General features: G+C 63.5%; 1 protein-coding gene across 1 annotated transcript in view; it reads right to left on the reverse strand.

Annotated features, from left to right (window-relative positions):
* Window positions 1-3,526: 3,526 nt before the first annotated feature.
* ITPKB (inositol-trisphosphate 3-kinase B) overlaps window positions 3,527-18,945 on the reverse strand; it is an 87,939-nt gene continuing 72,520 nt past the window's right edge. Inside the window, exons 2-7 of the mRNA XM_069484478.1 lie at window positions 13,548-13,647; window positions 12,091-12,304; window positions 7,472-7,676; window positions 5,999-6,100; window positions 5,476-5,547; window positions 3,527-3,742 (exon numbers count right to left, since the gene is read on the reverse strand). Coding sequence (XP_069340579.1) covers window positions 3,527-3,742; window positions 5,476-5,547; window positions 5,999-6,100; window positions 7,472-7,676; window positions 12,091-12,304; window positions 13,548-13,647 — 909 coding nt within the window. The remainder of the gene's footprint in view (window positions 3,743-5,475; window positions 5,548-5,998; window positions 6,101-7,471; window positions 7,677-12,090; window positions 12,305-13,547; window positions 13,648-18,945) is intronic.

Here is an 18,945-nt window from a genome sequence, read left to right on the forward strand (position 1 = left end):
GGGTGAGGGTGAGGGTGAGGGTGAGGGTGAGGGAAGCTCTCTGTTTTCTAGACACTCCTCCAGTTAGGAAGACAACGGAACCAGTTTTGAACCCAGGCAAATTCTGGGTTCAAATCCCTGCTCCCCACATACGACCCAGGTCAGGTTGCTTGAGCTAAGCCTCAGTTTCCTCATCTGTAAAGCAGAGACTGCAAAGCCTCGTTCACGGAGTCCATCTGGGCAAAACGGGAACCCAGACTGAGCATTGGGCCGGCGCCCAGCACGGCCTAAGTCTCCAGAAGCAGCAGCCACACGGGGACCCCCAAGCTTTGGGGGTGGAGGGGGGAAGAAGCGCTTCTTGATCGGGCTTCTGTGTCCCTGAACCACTTAAAGTTTCGTGGACAAAGCAGAAATGACTGGTTTTGAAAAGTGCTTCACATTCTTCGCCGATGACAGTGTTCCCCAGTGTGACCGTCCCCGATGACCCCAGTGCGGAGCCTCCAGCTTCCAAAGACCCCCCAGCCGTCCCCCTGAGCCACGCGTCCGGGCTGAGGACGGGAAGGAGCACGCGGCACACAGGCTGGTCTCCAGGGCTTTATTTGTACACTGCAGTCTGACAGGCACGTGCAGGGCGTTTGTAACAGTTTGTAACAGTTCAGTTTTCTCCAAGGTCCCGTGAGGAGGGGGTGCAGAAGAGAAGGAAGGCCTCTCTGGGAGGGTCCCCTCCTCCGGAAAAAAGGCACTGACGGGGTGAACGCCCTAGAGCAAGGGGCCGGGTTATATACACACGGGGCTGACGGTGCAGAGAAACTCAAAGCTAAATACAACTCAAGGAGGAAACTGTCCCCCCTTGGGGGCCCGGGCCGCGTCCAGGCTCTTTCTACCAGGTGGGACAGGAAGCTCAAAACGAAGTCAAAGCTTTAAAGGAGAAACAGAGTCCGGCCTTTCCGTCTTAGTGTTCTGTGCAATTTTAAAATCCGACAAAATAAATATAACTTAAAAACTTCTTACATGACACTAAAGGCAAGTCTGGGCAAAGCAGTTGAGGAAACCTTCCAAGAATGCTAAGCAGTGCCGAACGCCAAGAGTCCCGGGGGGCCCAGCACCCACTCACCTGTGCACAGGTGCACAAAGCTCGTCCCACCTCCCGGCACCTGCAGAGCCAGGACCCAAGGAGTCCCTGCCAGGACCCGGGCCGGACAGGCATGGTCTTTTAGACAGCCAGGGCAGGGGTTCTGGAAGATTCCATTCCGGAATCCCTCTATCTCACTCGGACTAGCGGGGAGGGCCAGAGGGCAGGACAAGGGGGTGGGTACTCTGGGTGACAGAGTAGGCGTGGAAGAAGACAACTAGCATGATAAATACAAAAAAAAAAAACCCTAATAGAAAACCCTAAAATTTCTTTTTGACCACTTCACATATATAACCCAAAGCAAAGCACTGGGGCCTCCTCTAATCAATGAATCATTTGCATATTAGCACATTGTTTGCAAACAACAGGTGCCTGCTTAAAGTGCTGGGCAAGTTTTGTTCTCTTCAACAGGTTAAGCTGGTCCCCTGTAATTTTTTTGTTCACGTCATTAATTTGCTTTAGCAAATGTTTTTCACGGATGAAATGAGGGTCGCTGTTGGCCAGTGCACAGCGGTAGAACTTCCACAGCTGAATGAATGATGTCCCTTCCCTGCAAATGGCTGAAGCGCAGCCCACCAGGGTCCTTTCAGACCCCAAAGGGACGGCAGCTCTGGGGACCCAGAGCGGGCTCTGGCTCCCTGACGCCCCCGTCCTGTCTGCCTTCCAGATCACGTGCCGTCACGCGGTCTCTCGTGCTCAGCTTGGGCGGGGGCGTGACCTTTAGCAAATCAGCCCACACAGGAGCGCACCACTGTTTTGAACAAGAGCCAGGAAGTTTAAGTGATTTCCTTTTTTAAAATCTGTACTTATACATCCTCGTGTGTCTCCGCCTCCACCCCCAGCAACTGTCACTCAGGCTCCCAGCACAGGAGGGAAACATCGGTGTCCGTGGGCAAGTGACAGTTTCCCCCAGAGACCCTGGGGGTGCCGGGTGGGCGGCCCCGGCAGCGCTGGCCACAGTGGCGGTCCCTCGAGGCGCACACTTTGGTCCACGTCATCTCCCTCTGTCACCCTGCAGCAACCCCCGTGGCCTGGTGCCCGGCAGGGCCCCTCGGCTCTCTGTGCTCCTGAACCCGCAGCACGGAAGGGCGTGGTGAGCCCCGAGGGGCCTGGGGGACACAGCTCCAGCGGCCGTGGATCTGGGAGTTTTGTTCTTAAAAAGTCACGCAAATTTTACATTCCTCTCTGTGATACAGACTTACTGGCTTGCACTTAAAACAAGGCTCAAAAACGGTTCCCCACGAGTCTCCAAGCAGCACGGAAGACTCCAGGGAGAGCTGCCTGGCACCGCCCCTGGGGTCCCATCGCCTGCCCCGGAAGCTTCCCACACTGCCCTAGAGGAACAGGGGTCTGAGCCCCTCAGGTCGTAAGACGTATTTCACGGGAAAATTTTAAACAGTGATGCCCAGGATGCCAAAATTCTGCCTTCTCTCTGCCTGGCGCAGGCGCGAGCCCCTCCCTCCTTCCTGGACACGGACTCTGGGCCCCATGAGAGCACCCCATGCATGCAGGCAGGGGACCCCCCAGCACCAGGGAGGTGAGGGCAAGAGGAGAGCATCGTCCCCTGGGGCCAGAGTCCCAGAGATGCTGCGGGTTCCATCCTCCCCTGGGCGGCATCCCTGGAGCTCAGCTGGGCAGAGGTGCCCTCTGAATCCGCGGGCAGCAAGCCTCGATGGACGGATTCAGTCGGCTCCTGCCTGTCCCCTTCCGGGAAAGCATCGATTAGAGAACTCGGCCAGGTTGGCGTCAGCCTGCTCCTGGCTCCTCCATCCGGCCCAACGCCCTGGGGGGTGGGGGGTGGTTTCCACGCAGGGTGGTGGGGGTCCTTGCTCTAGCAGCCCTAGAGAGGCCACCTCGGCAGCTCTGGAAGCCCCTGGAGCTGCTCATTAGAAGGTACTTCGCTCAGGCACAGCATGTGGGTCCCCAGTGGTTTGTGCCCCAACCGCCGGAGAGCCGGGCGTCTGCGCCAGGCACCGGGAACGGGCTCCGCAGGCCCCGGCACAACCTGGGCCGCCCTTGGCAGCAGCGCTAAGGGCGCCAGCCACCAGGGGGCAGCAGGCCCCCACAGGGAGCCCACCGGGCGGCACTGCGGGTGGCGGGGCTCCCAGAGCTGGCGGGGTCCCCTGGCTCCAACCCCAACCAACCTCACCGACAGCCGAGCTCGGTCGGGTGTTTCTGTCCCAGCAGGCGATTCTATTTACAAAGAGCAGTGGAAAGGCCACCTCCAAGCCCTGACCTAAGTTAGGGAAATGACTGGAAAGCCTCATGTCCTCGTCTACAAAGCGTCCTGTAGTGCCGTTCCGGAGGGTCAGTTCTGGGGTTCGGGCCCAGGCAGGAGTGGGGGGAAAGTTCAGAAGGAGAAGGGAAGCAGGGGGGGACAAGAGGCCCCGGGGGGCCGGGGGGGCGCGGGCGGCCTCAGGTGGGCGGGGCGCCCTGGGACATCTCCGTCAGGATGTCGATGAGGTTGTTCAGCCCCGAGAGGTAGCCGTCCTCCCGGTTCCCCTCCTGCCAGGGGACGTCGTGCCGCAGCGTCTGGCCCTCGGGCAGGGGCGTGGTCTTCCCGAAGTCGATCATCCACACCTTGGCCTGCTCCTTCTTGTCGTGGATGAAGAGGAGGGAGCTGCCGATGACCTGCAGGGGGCAGGGCGATGAGGACAGGCGGGCGGGAGACCCCGGCCCTGCACCCCCCTGCAACCCGGCCCCCAAGGAGACTGGGCCGGGCCCACGTCGCCCCACCGGAGCCAGCAGTTCTGTTCCCCGTTCTCAGCTGGGCCAGCCCGTGCATGGCCACGCTGGGGCAGAGGACATCGGACTCTGGGAACGGTGACCACCCCTCCGTGTGTGCAGCGGCAGGGAGCAAGGCCGGGTGGCAGACACGCCTTCAGCCCCCAACTCTGGCCTGAACACTCCGCTATCCTAGACCGCAGCCGAACCTGTGCCTTCCCCTCCGCAGCTGGCTGGCGCTCTGTCCCCAAGAGAGGAAGAGGAGGGCTGCCGCGGGGGCAGGCTCTGCTGGCTGCGCTAAGACCTTTGTCAGGCTGGAAACCGCACAGGCCCCAGGAGGCGCCAAGGGGCTGGGGGCCACAGGGCTGGACCAAACCCTGCTGGGGGCAGAGTTCACCCTAGTCTGCCCTCTGGGTGTCCCCTTCCCTCCTCACAGCCATCGTGTCCAGAGGGTGGGACGCGTGTGCCTGGCCGAGGGGCAGGTGAGGATGCGAACCAAGGGCACGGTCCGCTGTCCGCCTGGGGAGGGGCCGGCGCAGGTGGCACGAAGGTGCTCCACCCGCCAGGGACGGCCGCTGGGTTCCTCCCGCCGCGCCTGCCTCTCCTCTGTGGGCTCCGGCCGCAGCTCCCTCCCACAAGAGCCCTTGAGAGGCCGCTGTCCGGAAAGAGCAGCAGAGTCTGGGGACAAGACGCTGCCTCACACCCCCCACCCACGGTGTCAGCCGCTCCTGGGGGTGCTGGGGCCGAGAGGGCTGCTCTGTGTGTGTGTGTGTGTGTGTGTGAAATGGGTGAGTGTGTAACTGGGTGTGCACATGCAAGGGCGTATACGTTTGTGCATGGATATATGTGTGTGTGAGCACATGTATGATTTGTGAGTGTGTGTATATATGTGTTTGTGTGCATGCATGTGATGGGTGTGTATGTGTGTGGTTTGTGAGTACATGTGTGAGAATGTGTGCATATTTGCATGTGTGCATGTGTGATTCATGAGTACATGTGTGAGAATGTGTGTATAGTTGTGCATGCATGTGTGATTCATGAGTGCACGTGTGAATGTACATGTGTGTGCTTGTGTGCAGGGCTAGGGGCCCTACACGCCCCACGGCAGGATCTCACAAACCCCCTAGGGACGCTGTCGACAGTTCCCAGAGCCTCTCTCCGGTGCCTCAACTTCTCTTCTGCCGCCTACTGGCCCCATAGACTGACGTCTGCAAAGGCGGGAGCAGGCGGAAGGTTCCGGCCCCGCTTGAGAGTGGAACCTGCAGGCCTGCCTGCCCCCCTCCCGGTCTCCTCTGAAGACCTAGGAAAGGTGGCGGGGGTCACCCGGCTCCCCTAGCAGCTCCGAGAGTCCCTGCCCTAAAGTCCTGGGGTGGGTGGGATACACGTCCTGCCACTGCCGCCCGGGACGACAGGCTCAGGAGCTGGGGGGAGAGGGAGAAAAAAGGGGGCAACGGCCCCCTGAGCAGGACAGCCCGTGGGGCCAGCCCAGGGACCCTGACACAGCCGCATTAAGACGGGGTCCCCCACACAGCGAGGGGGCTGACCGGGGTGGCCTGCCTCTGGCTGCGCCACCCTGAGAACGCCCACTCCCCGGGGACACGCACAGCTCCCTGCCCGGAGCACCGAAGCCCAGTATCTACCTCGTGGCACTTGAAGAAGGGAGAGACTTCCAGGGTGGTCCGGATGGCCTTCAGCCGGTCCCGGTAGGCGACCTGGGAACAGAAAGGTGACGGAATATTAAACACTGCTTAAAAACTCACTTTCTCCAACGTCCTTATCTACAAGCGGAGACTCCGCGGCCCAGAGGAGGCGGAGCCGCCTGGCTCCAGGTCCCTCCGTTCTGCACCGGGAAGGATTTGGGGGCACGTGGCCGGCCAGGAGCAGGTGGGCAGAAACGCTGTCACTCTCGAGTGGAGGGGAAACGTTTTCTGAAGCTGTGAGGTGGGCGGCTAAGGGAGAGCAGTGAGTGTCCCCTCAGCTTCCCGGTGTCCCCACTGCACGCTGTGGACAACCACGTCACCCTCCTCTTCCAAGCGGAAGTCTGGCCAGGGCCTGCTGTGCGGGCACCGTGGCTCAGGCGAGGGCCGGGCCGGGGCCCCCGGAGCGGGCACGGTGACCCTCGCCGGCCGGCCCGGAGACCTTTCCCGGAGGCGCCCGACTCACCAGGATGTTATGGTTTCCTTTCGTGAACTCTCGGAAGGCCTCGGTGACCTGCTCCCTCGTTTTGGTCTTCTTGAAGTCCCGGTTCACGGAGCCGTCTTCTTTCTGAGAAGGAGAGTGACAGTCGCCGGGGACAGAGTCAGCGGAGGCCCTGCGGGCAGGGACTGTGCCCGTCACCTAACGGCCACACAGCAGGTGGGCCCCGTGCCCACCTACGGTGTGAGGAGACAGGTGGGCACAGCAGGGGGACGCCAGACTCGTGCCCTGACTCGGGAGAACGCAGGGAGGGGACGGCCACCGAGGCAGAGTGACGATGCTAGGGAAGGCCGGAGGCGGTGGAGAGCCGGCCCTGCCCCAGAGGCCACGGCTGCCCACCAGGGGGACCTGGGCCCTGGAACCAGTGCCTGAAAGTCCCTGTGTCCAGGGCTCCCTCCCTCGGGTTCCCTCGGCAGGGACAGGAGAGAAGTGCCCCAACCCAAGCTCAGCTGCCTTCGTCACCTAAGATCTCTCATTGCACAAGCCCCGGAAACAGAGCTCTCCTACCGCCCCTCCCCGCCCTCCAATCCCTGCCGTCCCTACAGCTGGGTGACAGAGACCAGGAGCACATCCTGCTCGAGGGCCAGCGGAGGGTGGGCGGGTGGTTTGAGCAGACGCAGAAGGGAAGGAGCGTTAGGAGGAGGAGGAGGGGGACATAATCTGTACCCACTGGTGCAGGACGCAAAGCTGAGGGAAGGCTGGTTTCGAAGGCAAGGACGGGCAAACGGCCTTCTCAGCCTGGACCTTGCAAAGCAGCTGTCCTGGGTGGGGGAAGGCGAGATCTTTCCCCCCTGATGCCACTGTGGCAGCCAGACACTGGCCACTGCAGAAACCTAAATGCCATCTGAAAAGAGGCCAAAGGGGACCCTCCCATCCGGACTCTAGGCCACCCAACCCTGTCTCCGGGGTTGGACTCCGGAGACAGACAACTCGGGCCAAGAATGGACAGAGCATGGGAGACCCAAGACCCTGCAGGGACGGCCACCTGCTCTGGAGGTGGCTGCCTGAGACCCTGCGGGCCGCTCCTCCCTGGCCTGCGTGTGCCACCTGCCCCCGCGTGCAGGCCACGGGCATAGAGCGGCTTCCCGACGGGCGTCCCCCATGCTGGCTCCCGCCTGGCATCCTCGGCGTGGGGCTCGGTCTGGGCTGAGCGCAGAGACCTCAGCAGAGGGCTGGCAGCTGGGCAGGGCTAGAAGCCCCCCTGCTCTGAGGTCTGAGCCCCCCCACGCAGCCATCCCGCCAGTCCCCCGGACTGCCATCTCCAAGTGTCTCCCTGGGGCTGCCTGCCCCACCTTGGGCCTGTGCAGGAGAAGCCATCAGCTTCTGAAGGGCCCTAAGAGCAGCCAGGACCTGGGGGGTGAAGGCCGGTGGGGCCCAAGGCCCCCATCACTCCACCATCAGGAAGCCGGGCACCCTTGGGTGGCACCTCGCAGGGCTCACCTTGATGCCCTCGATCCTGAACCCCAGGGTGGCCGTGGAGCTGATGGTCTCACGCCACTGCATGTACCGCGGCTTGGTCACCGCCCGCTGGGCCTTCTCCTCTTCCGTCGGGGCCTCGGGGTCCACCTCGATCATCTTCTGGTACATGTCCTTGCGCAAACTCGGCTTCTTCCGGGCCTTGGTGAGCTCCTCCTCCAGGTAGGTCCTATGGGGCGGGGGGGAGGTGACTTCAGGGCTGAGCCTTGCCCGAGGGCAACAGTCAGCCCCTCGGCCCCCAAGTCGAGGCACGTTTACCCGGATGGGCGGCACACTCTGCCCCGCCTGGGGCAGGCTCTTGGATCCAGCCTCAGTGCGTTGGAGCACCCGTATTCCAGGGCCACTTGGGGGGCCTGCAAAGCCCAGGGAGCTCCTCCTAGGACAGCCCCACACGGGCCAGCAGAGGAAGGAGGACGCAGGCCACCTTGGTTGCTGGTCCTGCTCGGGCCCCACCGCCCCCTTGGCTGCCTGGGCCCCATCCATCCAGCTCGGGTTTCCAAAGCCAGCGCTGGTCGTGCCTGGAGAACTCGGTCTATCCCCCCCCCCCCCCCCCCCCCCGGCCCCAACCCTCCCAGGCAGCCCAAGGCTGCGCCTGCCCGTCCACGTCTCCAGCTCTTTCTGAAGAGGGGAAACCTTGAGCACAAAGGTCAGGCCAGAAGGTGGCCTTGGAGGGGCACAGTGGGGACAGAGAAGCCCGTGACGGGGCGGGAAAGACCAGGGCTCCTTGGCCTCCGCTGTCCCTGACAGGCGCCCGGCTCACTCTGCCCCACCGACGCCAGGCCCCCTCGAGCCTGAGCCGCCAGCCCCGAAGCCCGAGAAACTGCCTCCAGCCGACAGCCACGGCCCTGCCCTCTGCACGGCAGTTCCCGCCAGCCTGTCGGGGACCACCTAGACACCGGGGAGGTGACAGGGGCAGGGACGCTACAGGACTTGAGCAGCCTGAGACTGAATCACTGGCCCTGGGCTGCAGGGACACACCCTCCCCCCAGCCTGCACGGGGCTGCCCCTAGCGTCATCTCCACCCTGGAGGAATTGAGTCACCCCGCCCCTCTTTCCTGCTCCCCTTTTAAAGCCCCCTTTCCCCCCACAGCAGGCTCAGACCCTGCCCACGGCCCTTCGGAGACAGAAACCAGCAGTGTCACTTGCAGGATGGGGAAGTTGGCTCCTCTCTGCCCCTGCGTGGGCGGGAGCTGCCCACAGAGCCCCGCCTGCCCCGCACGCGGCCCCCACCGGCCCATCCATGTCCCACGCCCGCTCCAGCACCTCCCACCGCACCTCCTCCGACCTGCTGGCTTGGGACCCGGAACAGACCGAACACAAACTCAGCGCGCCTTAAAAACGATGGGTTTTCAGAAACCACCGTATCCACCGATATTTGCACGGAAAGAAACAGGAAGAAAAACCCAAATCCTTTGGGTACGAAGCTAGGCCTGGCCGGGACCTTCCAGGAGGTGATGAGCACTGTGAGGGGAGGTCAATAGCTTTCGGTCAGGCACTTGCATGGACGCACACACACATGCACTCGTGCACGAATGCACGGGTACACACATGCACACGCCACCGCGGTGCACGCAGCGCTAGTCAGTGATGGCGGGAGGGACGGAGTGGGGGCCGCAGTGGGACCTGTGTGGGCGGCCGGGGAGGGTGGGCGGCTGCACTTCTGCAACGAGCTCCAGCAGCTCCTTCCACAGGAAGCAGACGGCAGTCAGACCCCTGTTCTCACGGCCCTTCTCTGCACAGGGCCCTGCAGCCCAACGCGGGCAGAGCCACCCCCGCAGGACAGGAGAGGGGCCGGGCGCAGTGCCCACAAGGCCACCGGCTGGGAGGATGAGGGGCCAGAGGGACATGGGGAGGGGACCCCTCTAGGCCCAGTGGGATGGTCAAAGCTCCATCCCATGCAGGGGCGCTGGGAGGCACGGTGACTCACGACTAGGTGACGAGAGTGCCCCTCTCAGGAAGGCAGCAAGCCTCTGGGAAGTCAGCTGGTGGCAGAGCAAGGCCACCAACACCTTGTACAGGGCAGAGGTGCCAGGGACGGACGAGCCTCCCCTCCCCAGGCCCCTGGTCCCGCTGTCAGCAGGACACTCTGGCTCTCCGTGGCGAGTCACACATCTAAGAACAGAGCCCTGTGAGTGCATGTCCCTGCGGAACCAGGGTCCCACGAAGCCCCTAGTTGGAGACGCCACCCACATCCCCACCATACCCGATGCTGTGTTAGCCGATCGGCCCCTCCACTTCTCTGGGCCACGTCTCAGCCCCTCGTGCCTTGGGGCTCAGTGCTGGGGGTGGCTCTGGGCTCCGGCCTCCACCCTCTGGCACACACAGGCCACACTCTGGGGGTGGCCTAGGACGGCTGGTCTCAAGAGAGGCTCTGAGGCCGAGGGCTCTGGATTAACGTGTTTGGGAGAAACCCAGAGTCCACGGCCCAGACGGAACTGGCCGGCACACTAGAGAGACCCGTGGGAGTTGGGTCCCACACCGCCTTCCTGGGCAGCGCCAGGCCGTGGCCGGGGGCCTGGTGGAGATCCACACCGTGCCGCCGCCTGGCTGGGGGGCCCTGCGAGTCACGGAACCTCTGGGTGTCAGAACCCCCCTGCTCAGACCGGACCGTGATCCAACTCCCAGGGTGGCGTGAGAACGCACGGGGCACATGACACAAGCGTCTCCCGCAGCGCTGGCAGCAAGGACGGTCCAAGACTCACGCGCAGGGAAGGTGCGGCTGGGTGGGCCCCGGTTCTGGGGAGACCCCCTTCTCCTCCTCCACCTACTCCTCTCTCATCCCACCCACTCCGGGCCCCTGCCAGGACCGGGCAAAACGCGTCCCAGCCTCCCCAGTCACTCTCGGTCTTTCCGGAGAGCCCTAGGGCACCGTGAGAGGAGCTGCTGGAGTCTAGGGGGTGGAGGGCAGCCCCAGGGCTGGGGAGGGGGGGCCCCAGCAGCCTGGGGAGCGGGCAGGCTCCTGGGCAGGTGCCCTTGGGGCCGCTGACTTCCAAAAACGACTGGCCACGCATTCCTCACACAGGGTGTTAAGTCTGTTGGCCACAGTCTAGTGAATACCAATTGGAGCATTTTCCGGTGTTCATGCTGTGACCTGCACCCCTCCCCTGCAGGCGAGCCGAGTATCCCGCTGTCTGGCTTGGAAGGACGGGCCATGCCCCCCCCCCCTAGAGAGGGCACACGCCGGGGAGGGTCTTCCAGGGTCAGAGATCAGACTCTGGGGAAAAGCAATGGGGGCTGAATGGATGGTCTGTCTCGCCCCTGCCCCACCCCAGCCCCTCTGGGCTAAAGACAGTGAGGGTCTTGGATGTGCAGGAGCAAACAGTGGGGCCTCAACCTCCCCCCCACCCTCCCTCCGCACCCCGGCCCTGGGGGCAACTGCAGGGAACTCGGAGTCAGCCTGCAGGGCTCCCAGGAGGGGCGGGAGGAAAGAAACACTGGTCAGCTTGGCCCACTCCTCCCCTGGCCCCCGCCCCCCCCACCCCCCAACACACACATGCATACACACACACACACACACACACACACACACACGCGCGCGCACATACAACCCTCTTTCTCAAAGCAGACACAGGCTCCAGCTCTGAGCGCTGCTTCCGGGCCTGGCCTCGTCCCAGGCGACCCACGTGGGGTGCCCTGGGGGACCCCCGTCCGGCCGGGGCCAGGCTCCCCACATGGGCCCAGCATGCGGGGTCTGACATGGCTGACGGCCTCAGACAGACTCATCAGCCTTTCCCCACAGGGGAGGGAGAAGGCGCCGTGTGGGTGGCCCGGGGGTGAAGGGCCGCTGCTTACCAGGGGATGAGAAAACCCTGCAGCCAAAACAGGGACCCAGAGCTCCCGGTGGCCGCCCGGCCCCCTCCTGCGTCTCCCCTTCCCTCCGGGGTCCTCTCCAGCTTTGGCTCTCTGGGCAGAGTCGGGGTGAGCCTGAGTCCCCCGCAGGCAGGACCCTGGGCTGGCGGCCAGCCCAGCACACAGGCCCCCGCCAGGCCCCGTGGCGCCACCCGAGGCCCAGTCTGTGATCTCTGTCCTCGAGCACCTGGGCTTCCCCCTCAGCTGTGCCCTTGGGCAGGTGCAGGTGTGTCTGGCAAATCAACATGTTCTACTTGCTCTCAGCCCCTCCCAGCCCTGGGGTAAAGAGAAGCCTCACTCTGGCAGGAAGTCACCTTCCTGCCACCCCCTACCTGGTGTCCCCACTCCCTGGCAATCCCACCTGACCCGGGGGGCGGGGGCAGTTCTCTCCTCCCTTTCTGGGGAGGCTCAGGACCCAGCCAGGACCCCCTTCCTGGCCCCGCCAGCCCGCGGCTCCTGCCTCACCCCAGGTCGCCAGGGAAGGGCAGGGGCTGTCACGGGCAAAGCCAGGGTCCCTGCACCCTCTGCACGTAAGGGGAGGTGCCCGGGGGACCGGGTGGGCTCTCGTTGGTCAAACAGCCCGTGCGGCTCGCCCTGGCGCCCAGGAGCCTCCGGGAAGCCCCGTGCGCTCTCTGCTGTCGCTGCGTGGCCAGGCCCGGCCGGGGCAGGCGCGCGGGGGGTGCGGGGGGTGCGGGGGGCACGGGGGGGGGGGGGGGGCGCGGGCGCCGGCTCACCTGACACCCATCTTGCAGTCCATCACACAGGGCGAGTCGAAGTCGGCCAGCAGGTCGTCCATCTGGTTGTAGCGCTCCCCGTCCTTCACCACGTCACCGTGGTAGGCGGGCACGAAGGGCCGCAGCACGTCCACCATCAGCCGGTCCAGGCAGCGCTGCTCCGACTCGCAGTGCTTCTTCAGGATCCGGCCGTTGGCTGCCGCCTTGAAGCTCCCTGCGGAGCAAGCGGAGGAGGCCTGTGTCCCCAGCTGCGACCAGGGGGCGAAGGTGCCCTCCCCTGCGCGGTGCCTGGGCCCTCGGGGAGGCTGCGCCCGGGGCTGGAGGAGTGTCCACGTTTCCGCTGAGGACCAGGCACTTTAAGGGGACCGGATTCAAGTCCCCGTCCCCCCACTCACTGACTGCAACCCCAGCCTGCTCCCCCAACTTCCCTGACCCCCGACCCCTCATCTCGAGGTGGAGGAACACCAGTGCTCACTGCGAGGGTCCCGGGGCCACCGGAGAGACCTGAGCACCAAACCTGCTCGCGCCTTGGTGTTCCTATGGCAACCCCACCTCCATCATCACCTGCTTCTCAGCAACGGGGCTGTCCCCGGCCTCAGTGGAGAAGCCCCAGTGGGACGGGACCCAGAGCCAGGACAGGGGAGATGAGGGGGCTCAGAGGTGGGGGTCCAAGGCCCAGCCCAGGTGGGCGGCGCTGCTTCTGAGCCAGACCCTCAGGTATTTACAGAGGTGTCCCCTTCCTGACGTGGTCAGGGGTAAGAGGGAAACGTGGGAGCCTGCACCAGCCTGGACAGGACCTGCAGGCTGGTCAGGAAGGCCAAGCCCACAGGCTGCCACTGAAGGGCCCCGGATGACTGGGCCGGATGACTCTGAGGCCTCGTTCCTCCTCCCCTGTCACTGCTGGGCCAACTGGCAACCACACCCTGACCCGGCTCCTAGTCACCTTCCACCCCGCACCGCACGAGGTCCTGTGGCTGTGGGTGACGCGCCTGCATCTCCCACCAGCCACAGGCTCCTTCGGGGCAGAGACGATGTCTCTGTTAACGCTGGAGCCCCCAGGGCCGTGGCGGTGCGGGCACGCAGTAGGCACTCAGTGAAGCACTTAGCTTGCCTCTTTGTCCAGGGTGACAAATGGCGGGCAAGCTGTAAAGACTGATGGCTTCCTCTGTCTTACTGAGTAAAATTGGAGGGAGAAAGAACGAGATCGGAAGAGACAGGAATTGGGGGGAGCACGCGTGCTTTGGGGGAGAGGGCACAGGCTCTAGAGAGGGCAGCTGTCCGAGCTCATTCACAAGGCAGCATTACGGCCACACCTGCAAGTGTGGCTGCCATTTCAGACCAGCCTCTCCCAGAGACCCCATGCTGGGCGCTGTCACCCCCAGGGCAGAGTCCAGGCCCCGCCCCGCCCCCTCTGCTGGGCGGCTTGTCCCTGGGGAGGTCGGGGGAGCTGAGTCTACCTGCGTGTCCCGCCAGCTGGATCCAGGGGTACTTCTTCTTGAAGGACATGACAAAGGGAGACCAGTGCACCATGTTTTTTATTTTCCTCCATGATTTGCTCTAGAAACAAGCAGACAAAAGGCTCTGCGTTAGAAAGACGACCTCCGCTGTCCGGTGAGGATGAATTCGGAGCAAGGGCATCCACTGTCTGTGGCCACGGCGTGAGAAGGGCCACGCCTGTGGCATAGGGGACCTTGCTGCTGCCACCCACGCGGCCCACGACCGGCGGTGGCTTTGCCCCATTTCAGGCCGAGCAAAGTGCTCACGGGACCTTCCCTTGTCCCCGGAGCAACGGCCCCTCCGAGGAAGGCCGGAGAGAGCCACTGCCACCCACGCAGCCGCCACGTGTCACTCCACGTTTTATTCGCAGACGCGGAGGCCACAGAGGCGCCTCTTGCCTGAGAGAGGTTTGAGGAGCCCCCAGGACGGCACCCAGCCCAGCCCCACCCCGAGGAGAGCGTGGACGCTGCTGGGTGCCAGGGTGAGATCGAGGTGAAATCAGCTTCCTTTGTGTTTTCTCTCCTTGCTGAGGCTCACATCGCTCTGTCATCAGGTTCCAAGTTCAAAATCTATTTAAGGAGAGGAATTCTTCCTCACTGAACCTGGCAGTTTTTATCCCCATCCCAGAAGCCCTCACCCTGCCACCGCCAAGACCGATTCTATTCTTGAGAGAGGGCAGAGCCCGGGAGGCCATGTGACAACAGGGCCGGGCCTCTGCTGACAAGGGTGTTTTGCTAGATCCTTCTGACGGAGATCACCAAAGAAGGCCACGGCAGCGGAGGCGTTTGTATCTGAGCACCCAGAGTCTGCACAGACAGTCGAGCGGACAAAGCCCGAGGGTGACGATGGAGAAGCCCAATCCCGTAACACAGCCGGGCGGTGGCTTGAGGGCAGCCAACGGGCAGGTCAGAGGGACAGTGCCCAGCTGCTCAGCACCTGCAGGTCACAGCCTGCAACAGAGCTCAGGGCAGGGGAGGGTCCGACAGGCGGCAGACCCCAGAATGCTCTCAGTCCAGTGCTCCCCTCCGTCCCACACCGCTGCCCCGCAGGGAGCAACTGACCCCACACTGCCCTTCTTCATGCCCCTCCCGGGGCCTCAGAGTCCCCTGCCCAGTGAGGGACGGACAGCTGGGCCACCAGGCTCCCGGGACTGACGGACACTCTGGACTCCGGAAAACAACCTTCCCCCATCCCACCCGCGACGGACTCCCCCAGGAAGACCAGAGAGGCCTCCCTCACCGACTGCAGCGCGTCAGCTCACACCGCGTGTGCCGGTGCGGCAGCAAACCCGCACCGCGGGGGAGGTCCCAGGAGCCTGTGGGGCCCCGCGAGGACCACACAGTGCAGGGAAGGAGCTCACAGAGGCTGCAGCCACCAGGGGCAGTTTGGGGACAGACTCAAGAGAGGAAAGGGAAGACAACAGCAGGCCGGGGGGCCCGAGGGGCACAGGCCCAGGCACTGGGACTTGGAGCAGGTGGGAACAGACCTGCGGCAGAGGGAGATGAGCGGGGAGGCCAGGTGCGCTGTGGCCACTGGCGGAGACGCCCGGGCTCCAGGGAGCGTGGTGTGGGGAGGCCAACCTGGGCCCGAGTCCCGGCTCCATCCCGCCTCCCTGGCTGTCCCCAAACAAGTTCCTGGTCCCTTCTTTTTTTTTTAATTGGAGACAGGGTCTCACACTCTGTTGCCCCGGCTGGAGTGCAGTGGCGTCATCACAGCTCACTGCAGCCACAGACTCCTGGCCTCCAGCGATCCTCCTGCCTCAGCCTCCCAAAGTTCTGAGATTATGAGCCACTGTGCCCGGCCCCCGATCCTCTCTGGGGCCCCATTTTCTTATCTGTAAAATGGAAATGACACATAGATCCCCTTTCTCCCAGGAGATAAAGCTACTAGATGTGGCCACAGGGGTGTCTGTGGAAGTTCTTAACCCTCTGTGGTCCAAGAAGGGACACAGGTGTCTCTGACGTTACCCGGGGAACAGCGGTGTTGCCATGGATACTGAAGAATAAAGACCGCGGAGCCCGGGGCCGGGTCGGGGCCCCTCTGGCGGGATGCAGCTCTCCACGGCCCACAAGGCGCAGGGCGGGGGGATCACAGCAAGGCTGGGCCCCAGCAGGGCCATTTGAAGCTGAGAAACCTCTAGTGCCCCGACTTCTCTGCACAGGCTAAAGACCCGGGGTCCAGACAGCAGAGGGGCGCTCCAGTGTGGGGGTCCCCCGACAGCTTGGGATCTAAGAGCCTCTGCACGTGGCAGAGTGCTGGGGAGACGGGACATTGTCCTGTTGCCCTGCCCTCCCCACGAAAACGGCCCCCGCGTGCGTCCTCCCATGATGCCCAGGGCTGCCCTGCCTGGACGAGGGCCGCCCTGCGCTCGTACCAGAAACTTCTTTCCTCTTGCTGGCAGCAGCGCGCAGGGCTTTCCCCGTGGTTCTTAAATAGCAGGACCCGGCAGGGCCTCACGTGGCTGCCAAACAGTCAACAGAGAAAGCATATTCCGGGTACAGGCTGGGGACAGGGGGGCTACAGGGGGCCCCCCACCCTCCCACAGGAGCAGAGAAAAATAAAAGGACGGGAGGAGGTTACAGAAAATCGATCCCCCTGTGACAGTCCAGGAGACCACAGCACGACCTCAGGAGCCAAACCTCCCCTACCAGGCAGAGGCCGTGCGGGAGCAGGTGAGGCTGACGGTCTCTCCCAGGGAGCCACAGTCCTCAGAAACGGACTCCAGGCGTCTTCCCCCAGCGAAGACAGGTGACGAGGCAAGAAGCATCCCATCTGGAGGAATTTATCGCTCAGCTCTGGCCCCGTCCCAGGGAGAGAGGCCCAAGAGTGAGTCCCCACTGGCTGCCTCTGTCACTTCCTTGTCAGACCACAGTCCCGGGTCTCTAGCGTCTCAGGCAGAGCTCTGGGAAACACAGGAGCAGCCTTCAAAGGCCCTGAAGGTGGGGCGGCAAAGGGCACCTGGCCCGCCCAGGGCGCGGCTGGCTCTGCTGCCTCATCACGCCCAGTCATCGGGGCATCCGGACGTCCCCTGCGGACCCTTCCCGGAGCCCCTCCACAGCTCCGTGTGTGTGGCAGGCGCCCGCTGGCTCCCGGGCCGCGGGGGGTGCTCCTGGGTGAGTCCGAGGTGGGCCTGGCCAGCTCTGCCGTGACCCTCGCTCGCCCAGCCTGGCTGGTGGACGCGCTCGGTGTTCTCCCTACGTCTGTTGTCACAGCACAGGGGGACTCATGCTGGCTGGGTGGCTTTTGTCATCTCTCGGGGAGGTGACAGGGCTCATTTCTGCGGCCGTGCGAACACACACCAGCCCCACGGCCAGCACCTACTGCATGCACCATACCTGCCCCCATTGACGGAGCTCTCCCTAAGTGACAGGCACGAGGCCAGCGCAGCACGGCCTGGTGCCCATCGTCACAGCAACCTGGGGATGGAGACGTGTCTTTCCAACATTTGACAGAGGAAGAAACTGAGGCTCAGCGAGTTACCTCCCTAAAGTCATTCCACTCTATGCCACACACGGAGCCTCCGAGCAGATCCAGTTCCCGGGGCGGGGGTGGGGGGGTCCTCAAACAGAACGCACAGCAGGGAGCCCCCTGTCCCCCCCCCCCCCCCCGCCAGCCTGTCCTCGGAGATGCCCAGAGCTCTGGAGAACCCGGGGCAGAAATGATCCACTGGTCCGTGGGCCTGCGGGGGCCCAGGCTGAGCCCCAGGGCACAAGCCTGGGCAGGGTCGCTGACGCCGTGTGTTTGTCTAGACCACATTCCAAGCCTCCCCAGGACGCTGACGGTTCCTGGGCAAGCGCCACCCTCTAACTGGTTCTCCCCAGCAGACGTCCTCGTCATGCTACAGGGCACCCCTAGTGACGCTGCCTCAGATAAATAAAAGGGCTGACTGGCCTAACGTCTTCCATAAAGCAGGCAAAAAAGGATGCTGGGGAGGAGGAGGGGAGGGGGATGGAGGAGGAGGGGAGGGGGACAGGGAGGGAGGGGAAGCAGGGACCCAGAGTCTGCCCCAGGCTAGGCAGTGGGCCTACGGGGGGTCTCTGGCCACCCCACCTGGAAGACGCTGTAGCTGCCATCAGGATCAGCTACATAACAGGCGAGGCCCAGAGCAAAATGAAAACGAAGGGCCCTGCGGGGGGTCCCTGGCAGCCCACCAGGGTCAGCCGGGCCCGCAGGCCGAGCCAAGCCTCGCACCGTCCGGCAGGGGGGAGGCCAAACCCGACAGGCATGTGAGGGGCTGCCCCTGCCCACGGGGAACCCGGTCAGGGGCCCCTGCAGAAAGTTCAGTTTCCAGGCTGGGGTGGCGGGGGGGTGGGTTCCATTTCTCAACAGGCCCCCGACACTCCCCTCCCGTGAGCCTGAGCGACGCTGCGGCCGCCCCAGAGAAGCTGGCCTCCTGGATAGCTCCTCGCGGCCCCACGCTGACCCCAAGACGGCCACCCTTGTCCCTGACTCTGCGAGGCCCACGGCGTGTCCACGGCCTCCCCTCTCCGCTGTCAGGCCTCCGTCTGAAACCCTCTGCCTCTGAGCTGGAGACGCAGGCTCTGGCACGGAATCTGTTTCTAGAAGGCGGCGGGACAAAGCAGCAGCGTCCGGGTTTGGGAGTCAGAAGGGACACTCGCTCTGCCACCTGCCACCGCAGCCGTGGGTGACACTCAGCGTCCTCATCTGTACACCAGGCACGACGACGACGCACATGCCCCGCCCACCCCACGCGGTGACCACGGGAGCCCGATGAGAGGACACACAGCCATCTGTATACTGCCACACACAGGCACACGCTACAGGTTCACTTTGGTTTTTATTCTGTGTCTTATTTTTTTTTTTAATTGAAATAATTTTTTCCTCCAAGGCCCAGCAGACTGGCCAGTCTCCAACGGGGCACCGCCAGCCGGCCGATCGCTGCCGGGTGGCAGTCAGATGAGCTAACGGCGTGATTAGTGGCTCACGAAGCTTCCCCTCCGACACCCGCGTCAGCTCCGGGAACTCACGGGGCAGCTCCTCGGGCCCCCGAGACCTGCGACGGGGAGAGCCAGAGCCAGCCAGAGCCCAGGTGACTCAACACCGGTTTCTGGTTCAGAAGGTCAAGCGAGCTGCAAAAAGCAGAAAGGACGGTTTCCCAAATAACCCGTTTCGCACGTGTGGGACACGGCGAGGTGCTGCCAAAGAAGGTTGTTTTCGGGGTGGACGGCACGGATTGCTCCACACATCTCATTTCCTAAAGGAGGTTCTTCCTAACTCCTTTCCCACCTGACTTGCTCCCTGAAATCGCTGCTTTCCCTCCAGCAGTTTTCATTTAAATAGTTTAATCAGCTGACTTTTATTTTTAGATAATTACAAAGAATCTCCTTTTTTTTTTTT

The sequence above is a fragment of the Eulemur rufifrons genome, chromosome 11, assembly GCF_041146395.1.
Source record: "Eulemur rufifrons isolate Redbay chromosome 11, OSU_ERuf_1, whole genome shotgun sequence".
NCBI lineage: Eukaryota > Metazoa > Chordata > Mammalia > Primates > Lemuridae > Eulemur > Eulemur rufifrons.